This window comes from Silene latifolia, chromosome 8 (genome assembly GCF_048544455.1).
Source record: "Silene latifolia isolate original U9 population chromosome 8, ASM4854445v1, whole genome shotgun sequence".
Taxonomy (NCBI): Eukaryota; Viridiplantae; Streptophyta; class Magnoliopsida; order Caryophyllales; family Caryophyllaceae; genus Silene; species Silene latifolia.
The window spans coordinates 112,981,831-113,003,794 of record NC_133533.1 but is presented as its reverse complement, the minus strand read 5'-3'; the positions used below and the strand labels follow the sequence as shown (position 1 = coordinate 113,003,794).

Below are 21,964 nucleotides of genomic sequence, written 5' to 3'. Positions count from 1 at the left end.
TCCCACATCGTACTTCTTAATATGTAAAATTGTGTAATTTTTAATATGTTTTGTCCCACATTGGAAAATAACGTATGTGTGGTGAATATACTACATATAAATAGTAGAATTGTCCCACATCGAAAGATTAGTATAAGGTGATGTGATCCTATGATTATAAATAGGAGGCATATTTGGAACTTATGTATCCACTCAAAATTTGTTGAGTCTCATAAATATTGTTTTAAAGAGCTCTTAAGATTTTCTATCATTATCTACGATATGATATAAAAAAATAAAGTGGAAATCGTTGGAAACTACCTAAAGGTTTTACTAATGGTAGTCTCCTGACACAATACAAAACTAAAGATTTTACTAATGGTTGTCTTCTGAATGCAGTAATAAAGCGTTAATGAGTCATTATATGTACGATGTAGAGATTCCTATCTAATTAATGATCTAGACTAACTGGTTTTACCTTTAAAGAAAAACAATATTATGTATACAGTAGTGGTTTTTTTAAGAAGAGACATGTAATTCTTGGTATGTTATATCTTTCACATTGAAAAATAATGTAGGCATGATGAACATACTACGTCTAAATAATTAAATTATGTATCTCACATCGAAAGAATAGTATACGGTAGAGTGATTCTATAAATATAAATATGAGGAATCCTTGAAACTTAGGTATTAACCCAAAATTTTTTGATATAAAAAATATGTACTTTTTAGTATGTTATATGTCCCACATTGAAAAATAATGTAGGTGTGGTGAATATAGTATGTATAAATAATAGAACTGTCTCATATATATACATTTTCTATATTATATTAAAGTGATGTTTATAATTTTGATATAAAAACTTTATATTTCATTTGACAAAAAGGTATCGTATGAAAATTATATAATTAGATTGTGACAAAAAAATGTTATCATTAGAGTGTAGATTTTATTGTAATTTCTCATTATTAAATCGGGTTGATGTCAAACTGTCAAAGTAGGTGCAAAAAAAATGGTGTATTTAGTATGTTATTTGTCCTACATTGAAAAGTAATGTAAGTGTGGTGAATATACTATGTATAAATATTAGAATTGTTCCACATCGGAAGATCACCATAAGGCAGAGTGATCTTATGATTATAAATAGAAGCCATAACCCAAAATCTTTTGATTCTCTTAAGTATTGTCAGAGAGAGCTCTTAAAAGAATTTGTATTATTGTCTCTAGAATAATGATCTTTAACCTAAGTTAATCTTTGGAAAATCTTTTAGTTATTATAATATATACTCTGTATTTCTTATTTTATATTCAAGTGGTATTCTGGGAAAGAAAAAGGTGAACACATGGGTACCATTTGTAAAAACTTAAAATTAGGGGTAGCATGTGTAATCTATCAAAGTTCAAGGTTACCATGAGAAATTTCCAATATTCTAATGATATGGTTAATTAAATTTTCATTTAAAAGAGAGAGAAATCTGTACCAATAAAACAATAAAGGGGGTATTATTTTTTAATTTTTATTTTATTGTCGCGCTATCAAACTTAACGTCCATTTAACAACCTTTATATTAGGGGGTACCATGAGCAAAAAAATGGAACCTCAAGGGTACCATAGGCAGATTCTTAAAAGTAGGGGTAACATGGAAAATCTGACAAAACTAAGAGATACTACGGGAAATTTCCGTATCTCAACTATGATAAAAAAAAAAAATTGAAGAAAAACAAAATACAAATATTAATGGAGAGTACTTGGTCATATTATTAAATTTAAATATAGCTATTAGATATAATGAGTAGCAGTTGTCTGTATTCGGTATTCGGGATTTGGTTGTATGTCGAACTAAGTGCCAAAAAAATGGTGTAATTCTGAGTATGATATTTGTCCCACATTGAAAAACAATGCAGGTTTGATGAATATATACTACGTATAAATAATAGAATTGTCCCACATCAGAAAAATAATCCAAGTTTGGTGAATATATTACTTATAAATAGTAGAATTGTACCACACCAAAAGATTAGTATAAGACGAAGTGATTATATGATTATAAATAAGTTAACCTACGTATATATTAATCCTTATTTTTTTTAAAAAGATATTTTAATAATATGTAAACAAATCATTAGACATAGAATGTAAATATTAAACCCTTATAACGTTTTTTTTTTTGCATTATAAATAAGTTAATTACCCCGTTGCAATGCATGAGCATTCAAACTAAGTTAATGTCGGAACATTGTTAATGAAGAGTACTTGATCATATTATTAAATTTAAATATAACTATTAGATAAAATGAGTAGCAATTGTCCGTATTCGGTATTTGGGATCTGGTTGGATGTCGAACTAAATGCAAAAAAGATGGTGTAATTATGAGTATGTTATTTGTCCCACATTGAAAAATAATGCAGGTTTGATGAATATATACTACGTATAAATAGTAGAATTGTCTCACATCAGAAAAATAATCTAAGTTTGGTGTATATTACTTATAAATAGTATAATTGTCCCACATCGAAAGATTAATATAAGGTGGGATGATTATAAATAAGAGTTAACCCACGTATATATTAATCTTTTATTTTTTTTGAAAGAATATTTTAATAATATGTAAGCAAATCATTAGACATAGAATGTAAACATTAAACCCTTATAACGTTTTTTTTTTGCATTATAAATAAGTTAATTACCCCGTTGCAACGCACGGGCATTCAAACTAGTTTACCTCTATTTTGAAAAGGGTAGAAAATTTGCATATATAATTTCAAAGAGATATTTTATTACCCTTATTTATGTAAAAGTTAAACAACGAGTAATGTTATAAAATTAATTAGGAGATAAATATTGTTTAATACTCGTAAACATAGATAGTGAACACTAATTAATTAGGAAATAAATATTGTCTAGTAAAATATCACTTAGGCGAAAAATTTAAGGGGGAGAATTTGGGGGTGTGTTAATCTTTTAGTATAAATAGAGGATTCGCCAACTTTTTATTGTGTATTTTAAGCAAGTGTTTAACCCTAGTAGTTCAAGTTTAAATTAGTTTTCTTTTTAATTAGCCTTAAAACAAGATCAAATGACCAACAATTCTTGTGTTAACTTGCATGAGAAAAATCGTCGAAAGCTTTTCATGCATATCTTAGATAATAGTATCTGAGGAAGACCATGTTAGAAATGGGTATGCGCGAAACAGGAATTGACAATAAAACCGCACCGAATCGACTCCGCTTTCCTAATAGAATAATTCGACCCTTAACAGTGCCTGGGTATAATCGGACTTTCTACTGAGATAAGACGGTGCCCTCTGATTCTTGGCACAAAAATCAGAGATGTAATATAGAAAATATTTTGTTGTAGAATGTTAAATGTTCTTTTGATGCAGTAGAAGATAATTATTTTTCTGTAATTTTTCTTCTCATCCTTTATCTATTTATATAGAAAGGATAGGGTGTCAGGGAAACAGGGGGGTTGTATTTGTGAAGGGTTGTAACTCTTCACAAATTCAAATTAAAAGTATTTAAATTACGCGGAATTTAATTACTGCTGTCATAGTTATTTGAACGAAAACTATTCCGTAATCCCGTAAATAATTATACGAGTGTACACTCCGTACTTCCCGAACTCATATTATATTATTTAGAAATTAACCATCAGTGAACCGATCTTAATTACGTCAAATGAACCAATAATTACTCTTAAATCACCAACATACCACAACAATCCAACATGCAAGATTGCCACACATTGAATTAACACACATTGAAGAATGAAGATAAGAAATAGTTTTTGGACCACCATCGATTAGTTGGTAATTGCTTCACTTGCTCCACCACCCTAACCACTTTTTTTTTTATTTTCTTTCATTTGTAAGCTTCACATGCATGTATGCACTATGCATGTGCGCAGTGGTGGAGCGAGGGGGTGTAGCAACACGTACAGCTGTCGTGTACTCCATGCCCCATAGGTACATTATTGTTTTTGATCGATTCATATTTGATTAAACCTGACTGTTATACTGTACTCGGTATATCCAATCAAAGTTAAGAATTCTCAATACGAGTAGCCTTTTACGTACTCCCGGCCCTTGTAAAATTGTGAAGGATGAGATATCGGATAATCGAGTTTAGTAGTAGGTAAGAAGTGAGGACATATCAGGGCCGTCTTTGGGCCCGTGCAGGCCGAGCGGCTGCACATGGCCCCCAATTTTTTGGGTTAGAAATCAAAGTAATAGTAAGAATATATAAGTACAGTATACTAAATGTTCAATGAAAGATAGTGTCTTGGTGGATAGTAATTAGGTTTCTAGACAAGAGATCTCAAGTTCAAGACTTAGTAACCACATTTATGTACTCTTTTTTCTTTCTTTTTTAAAATTTTGTTTCTTAAAATGTTATATAGGGGCCCCATATCTTGAGTTCGCACAGGGCCCCCAAAATCCCGAGACGGCCCTGGGACATATGATGAGAAGTAAAGATTAATTAAGAACATTTTAAGAAATGCAAATCAAAGTACAATTAAGGACGACGAAGAAAATGACATAAACTTGTTAGTTGTTAGTTTGTTACTAACCAAATCTTCAAATCTAGTTAAAGATGTCAACTGTACAGTCGTACAGATAACCCTTACCATATGATATGTTTGTGTTTGATCATTCCAAAAGTTAGACTGGCAATATCGTAAACACAAATTCTCATTTAATACAAAGTACAGAGTACTATCTGTGGTAAGCAAATTACTTCATACTTGCTGCAAATCCATGAGGAGTCATTTCGTACTTCATTGCACCTTCTCAAATGACGATTTATGGCTAATCTAGGCCTCATAATTGGAAATTCCTACTAATTTCAGTCTCATGTAACGCCAAACAATTTATAACCTTTTGCATGTAAAATTACCACCGTTAAGATAACTTTATGAATTGGTCTATTTTACCCTTTCTTAAAACGGGTATATCAGTCTTAAAACTAAAACGAGTATATAACCTAACTCAAATAAACAAGACAAGTTTCTTTGTTAGTCTCTAATTAAACATTCTACTTTTATCGCACCGTCTTAAATAAAATATTGAGCAACATTCAAGACATTACAATTTCGGTTGGTGTTCCTCAAAACGATCATATCTATCTTAAGAATAAAACGAGTCAAGTACTATCACAATTCACATATAAATAGATGAGAAAAGATTTTTGTTATTCCCTAGGCATTCTACTTTTTTGTTCCTCTAGAGCTGGCAAAATGCATACGGCATCGTGGCCCGACCGGCTTACCGGGCCACTCAAGACCCAGCCTGCGCAACCCAACCCAAGACCCGCCCCTTACCTCCTGGCCGGGTCCGGGCTTCCCATATCAAACCTAACCCGGCCTTGGCCCGCCATTTTTGGAAAAATATAATAATTGCAAGGAAACCCGCCAGCCTGGCCCGCCCTCTACCAGCCACTGGTCTGGCCCGTGTCACACCGGCCCAGCCAAGCCCTCCCATCCAACGGGTCGGGTCCTAAGCAAGAGAGCCCAGCCCGTGTACACCTCTTGTTCCATCTATCTATTTGAATGTTTCTTATTTTAAGACGGAAAGAGACCTAACAAACGGGTCAGTTTGACCCAAATCATTTTCGAGTTTGCAAGGTTTAAGGTGAGATTAGCTCGGGTCAAGTTCAGATTATTTGTCGCCCCTATTACTGTCAATCCGAGTTATAGGTCAGCTCGGGTCAGGGTCGTATTGGGCCGAATCAATCCGAGTTACAGGTCATACTCTGGTCCTCAGTTTGAGTGTGAGATTGGGTACAAATAGAAATTTTTCAAGTCAATCATTCGAGTTGGGTTCATTTTTTCAGATCTAATCTTAATTTGCCGATAAGCAGCAAGAGGAGAAAGTAAGAGAAATGGAGAAAAGAGAGGAAAGAGAGAAAGGAAGAAGGTACAAACTACAAACAAGGATGGGACCAAGAATCTGAAACATCAAATCAATGTCGCATTGAATAGCGAATGAATGTCAAGTCACTTCAATAATACTGACGCTCTCTCTTAAAATGACCCCCCACTAACTCCGGCACCCCAAATCGAGGCCGCATTAAGTCTTTTATGTGTGGATGTTAAAGGCTGCTCCCAAATGCAACCTCTTTTCTCTTGTTTATCCCCACTTACTTTCTTCATCTTTTCCCTCTTTTACTCTTATTCTCTAACAAACACTCTATTGGCCAATTTATGGTCTAAAAGTCTCATTTCTTCAGCTTTAATCAAAATACGTCTCACAAAAATTAAAAATTAAAAATTAAAACAGATAAACAAATAAATGAGACAGACGGTTAACTTTGAAGTTTCAAAATAGTCTACTTTGTACCTTTAAACTTTATGAGATTATGGCATCGTTCATAATAGTCCTCGTCTTGGGCAGCTATCGAGGTAGAGTAATATCCACAACACAAATGAAACCCATCTTGTATGCGGCAAAAGATCTATTATCAACGATGTCATACAGTACGTTGAACAAAGTCGTCTTTCTTAATAATTGTACAATTCTAGAAAACTCTATCGTATTACAGCACAAGGAGGGAGGGGGAACACAAGACCAAAATCCAAGTTCCGTAATTCTGTTATGTTCCCTTCAGTGCCTTGAAACACAAAAAAAAAGGGATGCCCTAATTCAAATACTAGCAGAAGGCTTTTACAGCACCTAATGCAAAAAAATCGGAATTTTAGCCTTTCTAAAAGGCAATAAAATCTTATGGCATGGCTGAAAAGAATATCTTTGTTGTCTCAGAAAACATCAAAGAATGGTTAACAATTAACATGAAGGAAATACCATCTTTAATAATAACAATTGCCCCCACCTTCCTTATCCCAAACTGTACCAAAATATTCTAGTTCGTCGCGTATATCAGCTTGAAAGCAAACCCGACAACTACTTTGTGATGCAAAATCTTGGTACGTGGCCACGTGGGCGTTTACAACCAGGTGCAAGATAAGGGTGGTCAGATGCAATTGTCGGTAGCTATTCTACAAGTAATATCTACACATGAAAGTAATCACCGATCAACCAGGAATTCTATTCGCACTCCAAAACAGAATTTTGTCCCTATCATTGAAACTAAGGGCATTAGTCTGACAAAAATAATCACAAAACGACAAAAAAATGTATATACACCTTGCTGTGGCCTACGGGTTTTAAATCTTAGGAAAAACAAACCTACAGAAGTAAATAAAAATACGGAGCAAATCTATATAAAAAAAAACATAATGTTGAATAATGTGGGCAAGATGTTCTAAGAGCACAATTAGTTTCACTAGTGTCATACTATCCTCTATCCTTTCTCCTCCCAAGTTCGAATACGATGCAAACATATCGATTAGAGGACTAGGAGATTTAAATCAAAAGTCAGTAGATGAACAGAAGAAAACCTGAAAATAACTACAAGCAGACAGCATAAGAGGCAATAGATCCAAAGTTGAGCCTGCTTTTTCCGGACCCAAACTTATAGCTAATACTTGGAGCATCACTGGAGGACGCACCATCATCCCCTTCTATGGCAAAAGATAACCGCGCCTTTCCAGACCCAAATTTGAACTTAGGACCCACATCACCGGTGAGATTAGAGGTAGCGCTTGTAGGAGGGAGGGAATAAACAGGTGGTGCGATTGTTATTTTGCTGTCGGTAGCAGAAATATTTGGTTTTTGTGGCGAACTTGTCAAGGAAGAAGGCATGACAGTTGGTGTAGGTAGATCGAAATACGTGTTGGTAGATGTCGTAACTGGAAAAGAGAAGGCCGCGGTTGTATCAGAACTAAATGGGTTTCTTAGCTCAGACTTGCCAACAGCAATTGATGGCAAAAATGGTTTTCTTTGGGTACTATTTAGCGGTTCAAACCTACTTGAATCAAGAGTTATGTCTACTCCCTTGGTTTTATCACTAGGAAGCATGTTTGTGTTCAAGAAATTACTCTTGGTTTCCTGCAAAATCAAATTAGTGCAAATAGACCTCAGAAACAGTAAGAATAAGTAAAAAAACTAAGCGCGGCCCAAAAAACAAATCATAACAATCGTAAAGCTAGTTCAACTAAAACACGACGTGTCTTTAACTAAAGCTAACCAGAATAATACAATAATTGCATGTAATGCGCTAAAAAAGGTGTCATCGGTCATCACCTTCAAGACCAGTTGACAGCAACAGATAAACATTGAACTATTTAAGACTTGAAAAGGAGATAAATCAGCTGAAAATCTCCCAAGAAACAGGTGCAAAGTGCAATTTTGCCGCGGTACAGTTTATGATCAATATACACAAAACCCTAAACAATTGAGCGTGTACATACTAACATACCAGTGTGAAAAATACACATGCATGCAGTACAACACTATAGTTATTCCAAGGTGCGTTCACAACAAATTGAGGACCCATTGACGTACAATTACATCTAAAATAAATTATAATATTGGTCAGTTGGAAAAAAAATACCTGTTCTTGGCTCCTTGTTCGTGAATCGAGTTTTGAGAAATCCCTTGAAGAGTTGTCATTACCATCAGAGACAGCACTTGTCTTATCCAGGATTACCTTCGAGCCAGACGCCACATCTTTTCCAGTGACATTATCATTCTTTTCACGAGCAAATCCATTTATCCCACCATTTGATTGAGAATAAAGTTTGGTGCTAACCAACTCCACACTTTCAGAGACACCTATTCCTGCAGTACCTTGGTTACCATCCTCAACACGAGAAGCCAACGATGTAACAGGTGGGGTTTTAAATGAAGTAGCTAGTTTCAACTCCTTCGATTTTTCTTTCAGGGTGACTGGTCTATCAATGTGCTCCAATATCTGCCTAGCAAGCTTACTGCTATAAGGATGAACACTGGGTATGCCAACCTCCAAGCTATGCAGCTTGCTACTTGTGGACTCAAACTTAGTAAAATTGCCAGGTTCTACATTTTTCTTAATCATATGATCTGCATTGAATTCTCTTGCAAAAGGGCTTCTGTGAATGCTGCGTACCAGTGGAGATTCTTTGGCGGGTGCAGCTGAAGTGGACTTATTTCGTGTCCGACGAATAGGTCCCCCAGATCCATATGTACCCTGTGATAACCTGCTGATTGACTGTACGAAGAAGAATTTAACTAGATGTATTAGTTGATGGATGTTATTTCGGTCAGAAGGGCAAGAAGTTCACCCCTGGTGCAAAATGGAGCTTATTGTTAAGAGATGGCAAAATCTAACCCTACCCAAACTGTCCGAAATCAGATAGAACCCAAAAATTTAGTGAACCAAAACCGACCCAACCTCAAGGGAACAGATAACACAGTTTGAAGTTTGAACAAACCTAAGGTGACCTGCGAATCCTAGTCTCCTACTGCTACACTGAACTTTTCAATGAATGGAAATAGATAGGTGAACATTTGCTGACAGCATCTTAGAAAGTGTACAGAATTCTGACTGAAATTGTTAAAAACAAGCAAAACAACCTGGAATCTCATCTAACGGATAGTTAAGTGCAGACTCACACACTCACTGTTACACTAGGTAGCACGAGCACTTCTCCTAACCAGCCATCCCGTGTCCGACACCGACACTTGTCGGACCCACGTGGACACGCCTAAATGTGTCGGATACCTATAAACGAGGAATGAGATATCGAAAGACTGAAAAAGATTGATTAGAAGACGGATTTGAGCAGAAAATGAGAATAAGTTATAGTCAAAGTCAAATTTTACTTCCAATTATTTAAATTTAATATCAAATACATTTACAAAAATAAAATGGTACGTTAATTATAACTATAAAATATATATTTTATTAAATTTAAATAACGTGTCCCGTGTCCTAAATTTCATGGGATGCCGTGTCACGTGTCTGTTTTGGTGCTACCTAGCTGTTACTCAGTATCCTGAGAATTTCAATGAACCTAACTAAAAACTTATAGCATAATAGAGAGATTACCTTCCCGAAACCTGGTGTTTCCGTTGGCTGCAAAGGTGTCGACAATAAGTTTGACAATCTCTCACTGTCACCTTTTACTGGAGTCAACTGTATCAACCAAAAAAATAAGCATAAACATCGAGACAGCTCCTAATATATGCCTCACAATAAAATTAGTTTATAATTACAGGAACAAACCTTGGACTTGGATTTTGTATACATGGTCCTCGAATAAGGTGTACGAGAGAAACTATGTAGACCATATCTACTTTTTTGATTTTGTGGTGTTGAATAACCCTCCTGATTCTGAGTGACGGCACCAGGCCAGCATATTGGTGCTTTAGGCAGAGGCGACGGCGAGATTGGCTTTGACAGAAATTCGTTAGTATGTCCCCACTTCTCATTTTTGATAGATAAACTTGCTGATGCTAAACCCACTTCTGATGCCCTGGAGCCCATATAAGCTCTGGCAATATCAACTGGTGACGCACCAATTTCACTCTGCAACTGCAAAACCATAAAAAGCTAAGTAACAAGAAAATCTTTATGTAATTTGGAGCTACCTTACAATAACAGCAGTTTAGACCTTTTGAAGTCATATAGATGCCAACTTGATGTTCTATGACCTTTTGGCAAAAGAACATTTGCCCATTGTTGCCGTGAGCGGAACAAGCCAAAATAGTCTGGCATTTAAAACATAAACTAAATTATTATACGAAGGCTTCCAAACCAATAGACCGATTCAAGACACGCTAACTGCACAGCCAAAATTTCAAACAGATCTATTTGCCAATTGTATTCCTTAACAATTGGAAGTACCAACAGAAGAAAGTGGCAGGAATAATGCCAGACATCATGATCAACCTTGATTCTCTCCACCGGTGATGCAATTGTCATCAGGGAAAGCAAATTAGGGGAAACCAATCAATTACCCTAAGGACCTACAATCCTTCCATATATCATGTTACGAATTACTTCATACGTCATGTTACGAATTACTTCCACCCCTTTCTAAGGGTCTTCCTATATACTTTTATGCAGTCTCCAAGACAACTATAACTTTTTGCATTTGTACACTCCCTCTGGCTCATAGTAAGGTTCACACTTCCCTTTTAGGACGTCTTACAATAAGATTCACACTTTGCTTTATTTCTTTATTGTTTGTTGCTTGTGGATATTATGATTTGTTACCCACGTATTTCTCGCCTTTGATTCTCAACACATTATTACTCTCACTATCTTGTGCCCAAGAGAGTGTGAATCTTATTAAGAGAGAAGGGAGTAATCTTTATCTGCTGCAAAATATATAAATTTATTAAAGATTTTTTGATAAAAAGTATATAGGGAGTATATTTTAATTTCAGATCATATCATACTCACCTATCATTTGCACATATTAATGGTCAAGGTTTGCAAACTTTGCAACAAGAGGTGAAATAGCAAGATGAGAAGGGCAGGATGTAATTGGTAGCACTGATGCAAAAAAAACTCATGAGCTAGTGCATGAAAATCTTCCAACATCAGGCCTCAGCACACAAGAATATAAATGTAGTCATACAGTTAAGTCAAATGATCATTAATACATGCCAAAGGGATCTAATGTAGATTTCACGCTATACTATGCAACATAAATTTACAAGAAGTAATTTTTTTGATCAACAACAACAACAACAACATCAGAGCCTTAATCCCAAAATGATTTGGGGTCGGCTGACATGAATCATCTTTTCGAACCGTCCATGGGTGAACGCACGCCTCAAAATGCGAATAAAAAAAGGGAAGATAAAAAACAAAAAGGAAGAACGAAAATGTAATGAAAAGTCAAGGTGAACTTAGGGGTTTTAAAGTCGAATTCCGTCTTTCTTTTATAAAAACTTAAAATTTAAATCGAAAGAAAGATTAAAACGATTTTTAAAAACCGAAATAGAGTTAAGGATCCAGAATGATCCAGGTAAAATCTATAACAAAGTGGTTGGTTAAAAAGTGTAATAAAGGAGAGAAAAATAAATAAAATAATTTCTTTAAATTAAATAAAAAACACTAAATCTGTCAAAAAAAAAACATCAAATACTAAAAATCCACATGTATCCTTTCCCTCCATTGTGCCCTCTCCGTCACCATACTCTCCTCAAGCCCCAGAACTCTCATATCGTGCTCTATCACTCTCAACCATGTCTGTCTCGGTCTTCCCTCGCCTCTAGGGACCTTTTCTGTTCTCCAAGTCTCCACCTCCTAATCGGGTGCGCCCATAGGTCTCCTTCTCACATGGCCAAACCATCTTAGTCGGTTTTCCATCATCTTGTCCACTATTGGCGCCACTTTTACCTTTTCCCTAATCACCTCATTCCTTAACCGATCTTTCCTTGTATGTCCGCACATCCACCTCAACATGCGCATCTCCGCCACACTCATCTTTTGAATGTGACAATGCTTCACGGCCCAACACTCGGAGTCGTAAAGTAGTAGGGCAGAGCCTAATTGCCGTGCGATAAAATTTTCCCTTTAATCTTTGAGGCATATCTTTATCGCATAGAAACCCTGAAGCACTCTTCCATTTCAACCATCCCGCTTTAATTCTGTGAGCCACATCTCCGTCTAACTCCCCATCTTTTTGAATAATAGATCCTAGATATCTGAAGAAATCCGAACCCTCGACAACATTCCCTTAGAAAATAATACTCCCCGCCTCTGTCGATCTCAACCCTGCCACCTTAGTGAACTGACACCTCAAATACTCAGTCTTACTCCCGCTCGGCTGAACCCACGAGTCTCTAAAGTCCGCCTCCACAATTCCAACTTTCTCTCCACCCCTCTTTTGTCTCATCAATCAACACAATATCATCAGCAAACATCATACACCAAGGGATGTCGTCCTGAATATCCCTTGTCAACTCATCCATAACTATAGCAAAGAGAAAAGGACTAAGTGCGGAACCTTGATGCACCCCGATGGTAATAGGAAATTCTTCCGTTCTCCCAACATTAGTGCGAACACTTGCACTAGCCCCCTCATACATGTCCTTTATGAGGTCAATATATTTTCGCGACACACCCTTTCTCGCCAAAGCCCACCAAAGTACTTCTCTTGGTACCCTATCATATGCCTTTTCCAAGTCAATAAAAACCATATGTAAGTCCTTCTTCTTGTCCCGATGGTATTCCATTAACTGTCTCATGATAAAAATCGCATCCATAGTCGATCTCCCGGGCATAAATCCAAATTGGTTTTCCGAGATGTCTACACATCTCCTAAGCCTTTGCTCGACTACCCGCTCCCATAACTTCATCGTATGACTCATAAGTTTAATTCCCCGATAATTGGAACACTCTTGAACATCACCTTTGTTCTTGTACAAAGGGACAAGAGTGCTTCTCCTCCAAGCCGATGGCATCTTGTTGCTCCTCCAAATCTTGTTGAAGAGCATGGTTACCCATTCGATCCCTTTCTCCCCGAAGCACCTCCAGACTTCTATGGGTATACCATCCGGTCCCTCTGCTTTCTTTGACCCCATCTTCCTTAACGCCTTTCTAACTTCACTCTTTTGTATTCTACGCACAAATTCCCGATTAACCATGCTTGGTGTTACCTCTACATCCCCAAAACCTTGTTCCTGATGTCCATTGAATAAATTATCAAAGTAATTTTTTTGATCAAGTAGATTAAAATCTAAATAGCTAAATTGAAATTTCTACTACTCTAAACATCCACAAAAATCAATCAGCAACATGCCAACATGTTAGATTTCAGAGCAGACAACGATTATTATGTGCAACAGCTTCGCATTATACTTGATCAAGTGATACTCACTCTAATTCTGCATTATTTCATACACTTAAGCACAGGTAGACCCCTCATATCAAATCTACACCAAAAGATAACTTTATAGAAGAGACAAAGTATCATTTTTAGCACATTTATGCATGCCTCATATGGGATACTCTTAAACACTTGCAAAACCTCTGTATCTTAAGGATACTTTATAGAGGGCGTGAAGTGAATAGTTTCATACAATTTATATTGGGAAAGGAAACAGTGTATTTCACTCACAGATGGTCTTTGAAGAGGAGTTGATGCCAATTGAAACCTATCTACTTCTTCAGTTTCAGTAACTGCTGCCTTTTGCTTTCCTTTAGAAGTTTGTGCCCTTTCAACTCCTTGCAACTCAGTCAAGTTGGCAGCTTTTACTTCTTGTTCAACATTGTCAACCCTTGAACGCAGTATCTCCATCAAATGATCGATTTCTTTCCTGGAAATTGATGAACATCACATGATGCATCAACACCGAATACTAATATGATTTAAGTCATGTAACTATAAAGAACACATATCTAATTCTGCAGTATCCTTTGACTTTACAGCTCCAAGAAAAAAAGATAGAATGGCAAGCAGACAAGCACAGGTTACAATAGCAGATAACCAAATATCAGGAAAAGTTCGAAGGTATTGTTGATCTTCTCATGCACATGTTAAAATACTCCAAATTACTGAATAGACAACTTCAAAGAGAGGAGAGTATGTCAAAAGCTGAGAGAATTCTGAGGGTATTTGTACCATTGAATGATTCAAACAAGAGAAGACCAAGATAGTGCCCATTATGAATCAAAGGCTCAAGTAAATTTTAAAATATGTAATTACCTGGTACAAATCAACAAATGTTAACGGCCCATCAACTTTTCTATAAATGTGTGATTAGTTTGGAGGAAAATTTAATTAGTAATTTGAAAAGAATCAACAAGTATACAGACATGATACTCCTACGATTTTCAGAATGTGTGTATAGTAACGGGGTACCATGTGCACAAACTTAAAATCTCGGGGATATCATGTCCACAAACTCATTACTTTTTATAAAAGTTACCTTAATTTCCCTTCAAAATTACAAAAGGACACGTCAAACATATCGTCATAAAAGCTCCAAATAGTTGTGAATTGGTCATGATGTGCAAAAACATACAAACCACAGGAACAATTTGTTCAAGAACTTAGAAGTTTGGATACCGATTAACATGTATGGAACTTGGGGAATTTTCTTTAAAAATATGACGGCAACTTTCCCTACAACTCAGAAGTTAGAACAACAAACTCGCCGCTTGTGCACAACTTAACAGGCATGGAATAGCTCATTCACCAGGAGAAGCAAACACAACCTAGCATGCGGGGAAACATATTTTGTCTCCACAGCTTACCTAGAGAATGTCTTCCCTTTGATCAGCTGCTCAATGTCAGGTAGGGCACCGTCAGAATGCTCTCTTCTTTTGTCCACATCGGCTGTATTAGAGGTGTCAGGCTTCAAGTTTCCTGCAGCAGCGCTTGAACCAACTCCTCCGCTTGAAGGAGGGGCCAAAAGCTGCATTACGTTGGTTCCAAACAGTACATAAATACACAGTTAAAAGAAAAGCCACAGCTCTTTCCAGAAAAGAAGCTTTTATAAAGCAAAAAGGCTGACTAAATTGATTGCGATTCTTAAGATTGTAAATTCAGTTGCTTGATATGAATCTTCAGTCATAGTGGGCCATCCAGATATAGTCTCTCACTCTCTCTATGTTGTTAACACAGGATTGGGAGGCATACATCCGACCTCCCCTTACCCAGTCATTTGCTATAGGCCTTAAGGGACTGAGGTAATGTAGTTCTTGTTGCTAAAGGCAAGAGAAACGTTGACACACTGACACCAACGTCAATAGATGGCGTTTGGACTATCTACAGAAAATTAAGGATATATAAACAGGATAAATCGTACATTTGCTGAAATGCTCTCATTGTGGTCTTCAGTTGCATGCTCTTCTTCTGAATGTATTTCCTCTGTTCCAGTAAAAATAAAAAATGAAAACACTTGCTTGTGGAAACTAATAAGTATTCAAATTGATAAAGAATAAGCCGACAACAAAAGGCAGTGTTATTGGAAAAAATGGACTTGGACCATCAACCTCAAAAGTAAGGGATACAAGAAAACTATTCTTACGAGACAAAATCAACATTGACAATTAACAGATGCATGAGACACAAAATTCAACTTAAGCTAGTGGCAGAAAATCTTGATTCTTGAACAAAAATCCCAATAATCGACATGTTAAGAATTTAACACGGATAGAAGTACAAGCCTAAAAAATACTCCCTCAAATTTTCTGGTTTCTTCCCACTTTCCCTTTTGGAATATAATTCTTTTTTCTTCCCACTTCTGATCTTTCCCTTTGTAGGCACCTATTTTGATATCTATTTACTAAATTGTTTCCTGACCATACTACGGAGTAAATAAAATTTAATAAGATAAATATACAAATAAATTAAATCCTGATTTCAACAAGATATTAGGAACGGTTTGAACTCGTACTACCCTGGTTTGATTCCAGATTCTCAACTAATGTCTTTCCTTGAACCAAACGCCCCAGCAAAAAAGTAACAGGTAAATCAGGAAACTTAGTAACTCATTCGATGGTGAAGGGTAGTTTCCCTAAGAACAAAAAGACAAGGCCCCCCAAAAAAAAAATTATACTGAAGAATGAAAACAAGTCATGAGGGAGATCACCACCTAACCAGTTACAATATATGGCCTTTTAGTTCTACATTAGCTAGTTCAAATAGCTCCTTTATTAGTTGCAGCCAAGATCAAAGCCCATTCCAAAGCAATGTTAAGGTGAAAGATAGAAAAAGGGAAGCTTCCATTGGCATTTCGTACTCCCCTACCCCCAATATTTAAATCCCATTCACCTAGTGATTCGTACCATTATAGCATATAGCTCTATCAATCCGACCTTCAATACCCCTATATATGCAGAAACTAAGGCCTATCTTATAAATACTAGCCACAAATGTCAAGTTCATCTAATTTACATCAATAATTAACCTCTAATCGGCGAATCTAGTAATGATCACCAAAACTACATCCCTCACTGAAAACATCAAAGAAATTAACCTAGCTCTAGCTCTACTCCCCTAGTGAATCGTAGAGCTATATCACTACTCATCAGAATTCCAATACCTCTAAATGAGAAGGTGGGGATTATAAAACGATACAAGCCACCAATATCAAGTTCAGCTAATTTAGCTCATTAACCACAATTCGGCGCATCAACTAATCATCACAGACATCACTTCACTCAAAACAAATAACCGAAAACCTAAACCAGCTCTAACAATTGAAATTCCTTATATTAACATCACCTTCAGCTTATCAGCTACTTCCAAGTTCCAATCAAATTACCACAAACTCACAGCACAAAATCACCAATCACTTCAATCCAAATCTAGTACTCCGTAGTAATTAAACTAAACTAAACACAATCAAACACTAACACTAATAAACAGCTGGAATTCTAGCAATTGAAATCCCTTACGTTAACATAATCTTCAACTACTCCCAATCAAATTACCACAAGCTCGCGACATAAAATTACCAATCATTCCAATGTTTATCCAATCCAAACCTAGTAGTAATCAACCTAAACTAAACCTCAAAATCAATCACTAACTAGAACGAACACAATCAAACCCAAACCCAAACCCAAACCCAAACCGTAACCCTAACAACAACAATTGGAATTCTACCAACTGAAATCCCTTACATTAACCTCGTCTTCATCTACTTCCAATCAATTCAGCACGAAATCACAAATCATTCCAATTCAAACCTAATACTTGCTCCGTACATATCATTTGTTTACCTTTGATTAAAATATCGCTCAATCAAACAATATTCTGATCCAAAACAAGTACAAACACAATCAAACCCGAACCTGTACCCTAACAAGCAACAATTGAAACTATAGCAATTGGAATCCCTTACATTAACATCATCTAATTCTAATCAATTCAGCTTCAAACCACAAATCGGTACAATTCAAACCTAATACTCACTCCGTACCAATCATTTGTTTACCTTTGATTAAAATATCGCTCACAAACAATATAAAAAGTAGTAGTAAATAGAGAGAGTGAGTATACCAGGAAGCGGAGAGGGAGAGAAGAGAGAGGGAAGAAAGCGAGTAGCGCCATCAGAGAGGAGGCGTTTAGCGGGGTCCACAATACGAGAAATCCAACCGTTAGGGCGGCGGTGAAGGGGTGGACGGGCGTATGGTGTTGACGGAGGTTTTCTCTCTTTCCTTATTTTTCCGACGCCGGTGTTTCTCTCTCCGCCGTAGAGTGAACCCCTTGACGGTGGTTCTCCGCCGTCTGCCATGTGAGAGATCAAGTGGGAGAGTGACGAGGTTTCTTTCGCTTTTGGGGAAGTACGACTACTTTTACTTTGATGTTGGATTAAATTCCACTCTAATTAATAAGACACAAATTCTTATTGCAGACGGAAAATATCCGTCTATAGTTATAGACTGGTTAAATATTCACCCACTCTGAGCATAATACAAGCAATAATTGAATGGTGAGGCCCAAAAATGTCACAACTTTAAGTCTATTTGACCCGTCTTTCAGTTTAGACGGATATATCCGTCTATAGTGAGATTAATTGTTAATAAGACATTTAAATATTACGATCTCGTTTTTATTTTTGTGTTCTATTTTGTACTTGTGTTACTCTGGCTTGTTTTTTGGTACTTATTCTTAGTTCAGGTTCTATGCTTTTATAAATTTCGTTAAGCTCGTATCGTTGTAATCTAAAATAACATGGCCTAATTGTTCTTTTGCAAAATTAACTTTAATTAGATAAAATATTGTGCAAACTAATATATAAGACATGAAAGTGGACGATGGATCCGCTTTTCGATACTAAACAGAACAAGATTATGTTGATGTCTTAGAGCATCCACATTGAAGAGGATGGATCATCCTCTTAGCACTCTCTCTCATCTAAGAGGATATCCTCGTCAATGTGGGTACATACTCTTAGCATCCTCTTTGAAGAGGAAGAGGATGTCTTCCTCTATTTTTGGATGATGTTCATGTCTTGGCCCTTGTGCCAAATAAGAGATAAAAATTATAGTGGAGTTACTTTAAAGGTGAAAGAGGAGAGGAAGATGACATCCTCTTTGATGTGGGCAAAAATAGAGAAAGAGGAAGAAGATAGTGGAAAGTAGGGTATATGAAAGAGGGTGTGATGTGTCAAAAATATAGAATGAAAGAGAGAAAATAAGAGGATCAAACCATCCTCTTCAATGTACATGCTCTTAAGGCAGACCACCTGTTTCTTTTAGAGGTAATTGACGAGAGAGTAAGACAAGGTTAGGGCTTTCAATTTAAAATAATCTTTAAAAAAAAACGTGGATAAATATATATCGTTAAGAATCAATATCAATATTAGTGTTATTCGTCCAAGTATCATATTATCGAGTAAAAATCCTCTCCATTTCCTAAAACGAAATGGAGAGTCCATTTCCTATCAACGAACGAGATTGGATTCTATCAACATCGAACGGTTCACGATTTATGCATAGAAATAAAGGATTAATAGAATATAGAGAGGATAATATTATTAAATGGGTTTGTGAGAGGAAATGGAGAGAATCCTAATTACATATTATCGTCTGAAACAATTTTTGAAACGAATGTATGGCATGTGTATACTTTCTCTAATAAGGACACTAGCATGACCATAATATTTAGCATGAGAAAGTTGTGCTTTATTGATCTACTTGTTGAGAAAAAGGGAGACGTAGTAATAAGTCCAAATAAGATTGTTGTAGTACACCAAACGTTTACAACCACTCTGCGTCTCTGCCTATAGAATCGTCTTTTAATATAGGACTGATCCAATAGAAGAAAGCCAAAACACAAGTCTTACACAAGTCATTTCATATTTTTACAAAGTAATTTTGATGAGCCTAATATTATTAGGCCAATCTTATCTAAATTTAAGTCTTATACAAGTAAATTTGTGAACGTTTATTATATCTGTTGTATAGTGTACAAAATCTACAAATACAATGGGCTTTTATGTCAGATTAATTGCTTGTATATGTCTAATATTTAAACATTTTAGCCCATGTGATAATTTCATATCGGATATGGGCAATCAAACCAGCAATTTTAATGTCATTCCTGAAACTACTCTTCAAGGAGCATATCAGCATAGTACGTCTCCTAACCACATCTATACTCCCCCTCGCATACATCCCCAATCAGTTCACTCTCGCCTTCCGAGTCCTCCATACAACATCGATCACACTTGAATAAGAGATGATCAATCATCTATTCACCTTGTTCGGAAGTTGGTAGTAGTCGACAGCAGATATTAAAGCAAACATTCCAAACCATTAATCTGTCCCTGAACATATGTCCTGATGTATAACCATTCAATTTCCGAGGTTGTGTGACCTGTGTCTAGACAAATTGCTATTGCACCATACTCGTTCAACCTGAACATTACTCGCAGTAGCAAAGGGATTCTTCTTATTTAACAGTGGAATTGCCCTATTACACCCTTGACCCTCGCCTTGCTGGGACGCAGGCTGCCCTTTTTATCGAAAGCACAGGCAATGGTTGAAAAAAACGATTTATTTCCAAAAGCATGTCATGAGGATGCAATGATGCATATGTTTTACTTTAGGTTAGCTGAACCAATCGTTCCTGCTTCTACCACTCACTCGCATGGTAATAGGAATAAATATAATAGTTGGGCCTCAACCATTACCTTAAGGTTTTGGTTGAGATGGTTCATCGATCACATGGTAACCTCCTTTCATTGCTTGAGATCAGGTGAGCACTATTTTGACCCTTGTAATAATTTCATATCGGATTTTCCAGAGGTGGTAATACCATGGGCATTCAAACCAGCAATTTTAATGTCATTCCTGAAACTACTTCCTTTACGGAGCATAGTACTTTTCCTAACCACATCTAAACCCTCCTTTGCATACACCCTATCAGTTCACTCTCGCCTTCTGAATCCTCCTAACAGTAATCACAGTCGAATAAGAGATGATCTATCGCCTTGTACTGAAGTTGGGAGTAGTCGAGAGCAGATATTTAAGCAATCATTCCAAGCCAATGGCCCGATGAAGGAAGCCATGAATCTGTCTTTGAACATAACTTCTGATGCACACCATCCAATTTTCGAGGTTTTGTCTAGACAAATAACTAACATTGCACCATAACCATTCAACCCGAGGAATGGTACTCGCAGTCGCTTAGGGATTCTTCTCCTTTAACAAGCCATTCATATGTAGATGTAACGAATTGCCAGTATTCAGGAGCCACAGAGCAGCATTTTGGAAACCAGGAGTTTTACGGACTAGCCTTGCAAATTTGCCTCCACATCCACCTAACACCATTAGAACAGAAGATAGGCAAATTATTTATCAAAATCCAGCAACAATTGTCAACCATAATCAGAAGGCTATAAACTAAATAGGATTTAGGTAGATTGCTGTTTTAAGTCTCAGATCGAAAGCGCGGGCAAAGGTTGAAGAAAACCATACAGAAGGCTATAAACTTTAGGGTAGCTGAACCAGTCGTTTCTGCTTCTACCACTCACTAGCATGCCAAGCTCCTTTCAATGCTTGAGAGCAAGGGGACTCTTATTCGGCCCGGTTTTTCGTTTAGTTTTAGATAAGATTTATGGTTCACAAACCGCTCAGTATATGGTCCGGCAATCTTCAGAATGAATGTCAGAACTGTATATAACCAAATGAGAGAGTTTTAAATCTGCGGTTAAGAAGCTCTCGGGAGTTTTGACCAATTTCCCATAGGTTTGTGAAGTCAATACTCAGTTCGAAACCAGAGCCCAAAAGACTAGATTAGACGGCTACACGCAATTCTCTGATACAAAGAAAATGCAAGCAAACTAGGATAGATGAGCAACAATGTGTGGTTGGTTATAAGAGCTTATTGAACACATCCCTTGGTATACTCTCAGAATTGAACTCCTACAAATTCCGAAGAAAACAGCATGTTACGCAAACATAGCTCGGTTCACCAACAAAACTTTGAGTTTAAGCTCAAACTATGACTCAACTTTCAAATTGAGACCCTTGAGCTTCCACAAATAATGTTAGCTGGTTCAATGCTTCCTTCTGCAAGGAACTAATACCAATTCATTCTTCGTAATAATATGCGTAACAAACACATAAACGGAGTTCCATAAGAGGCTAACTGAACCAGGAAACCAAATCTGCTAGGGAGAAAG

The 21,964-nt window shown here is 36.6% G+C and overlaps 1 protein-coding gene across 1 annotated transcript; it reads right to left on the bottom strand.

The window, feature by feature from the left end:
* Positions 1-7,177: 7,177 nt before the first annotated feature.
* On the bottom strand, positions 7,178-18,364 carry LOC141597423 (nuclear pore complex protein NUP1). The gene is made up of 8 exons (XM_074417882.1): positions 17,833-18,364; positions 15,632-15,693; positions 15,078-15,238; positions 13,939-14,137; positions 10,089-10,397; positions 9,912-9,998; positions 8,436-9,071; positions 7,178-7,930 (listed from the first exon to the last, which is right to left on the bottom strand). Exons 1-8 carry the CDS (start codon positions 18,065-18,067, stop codon positions 7,391-7,393), a joined length of 2,229 nt encoding a protein of 742 aa, XP_074273983.1. The 5' UTR covers positions 18,068-18,364; the 3' UTR covers positions 7,178-7,390.
* Between the last annotated feature and the right edge of the window lie 3,600 nt (positions 18,365-21,964).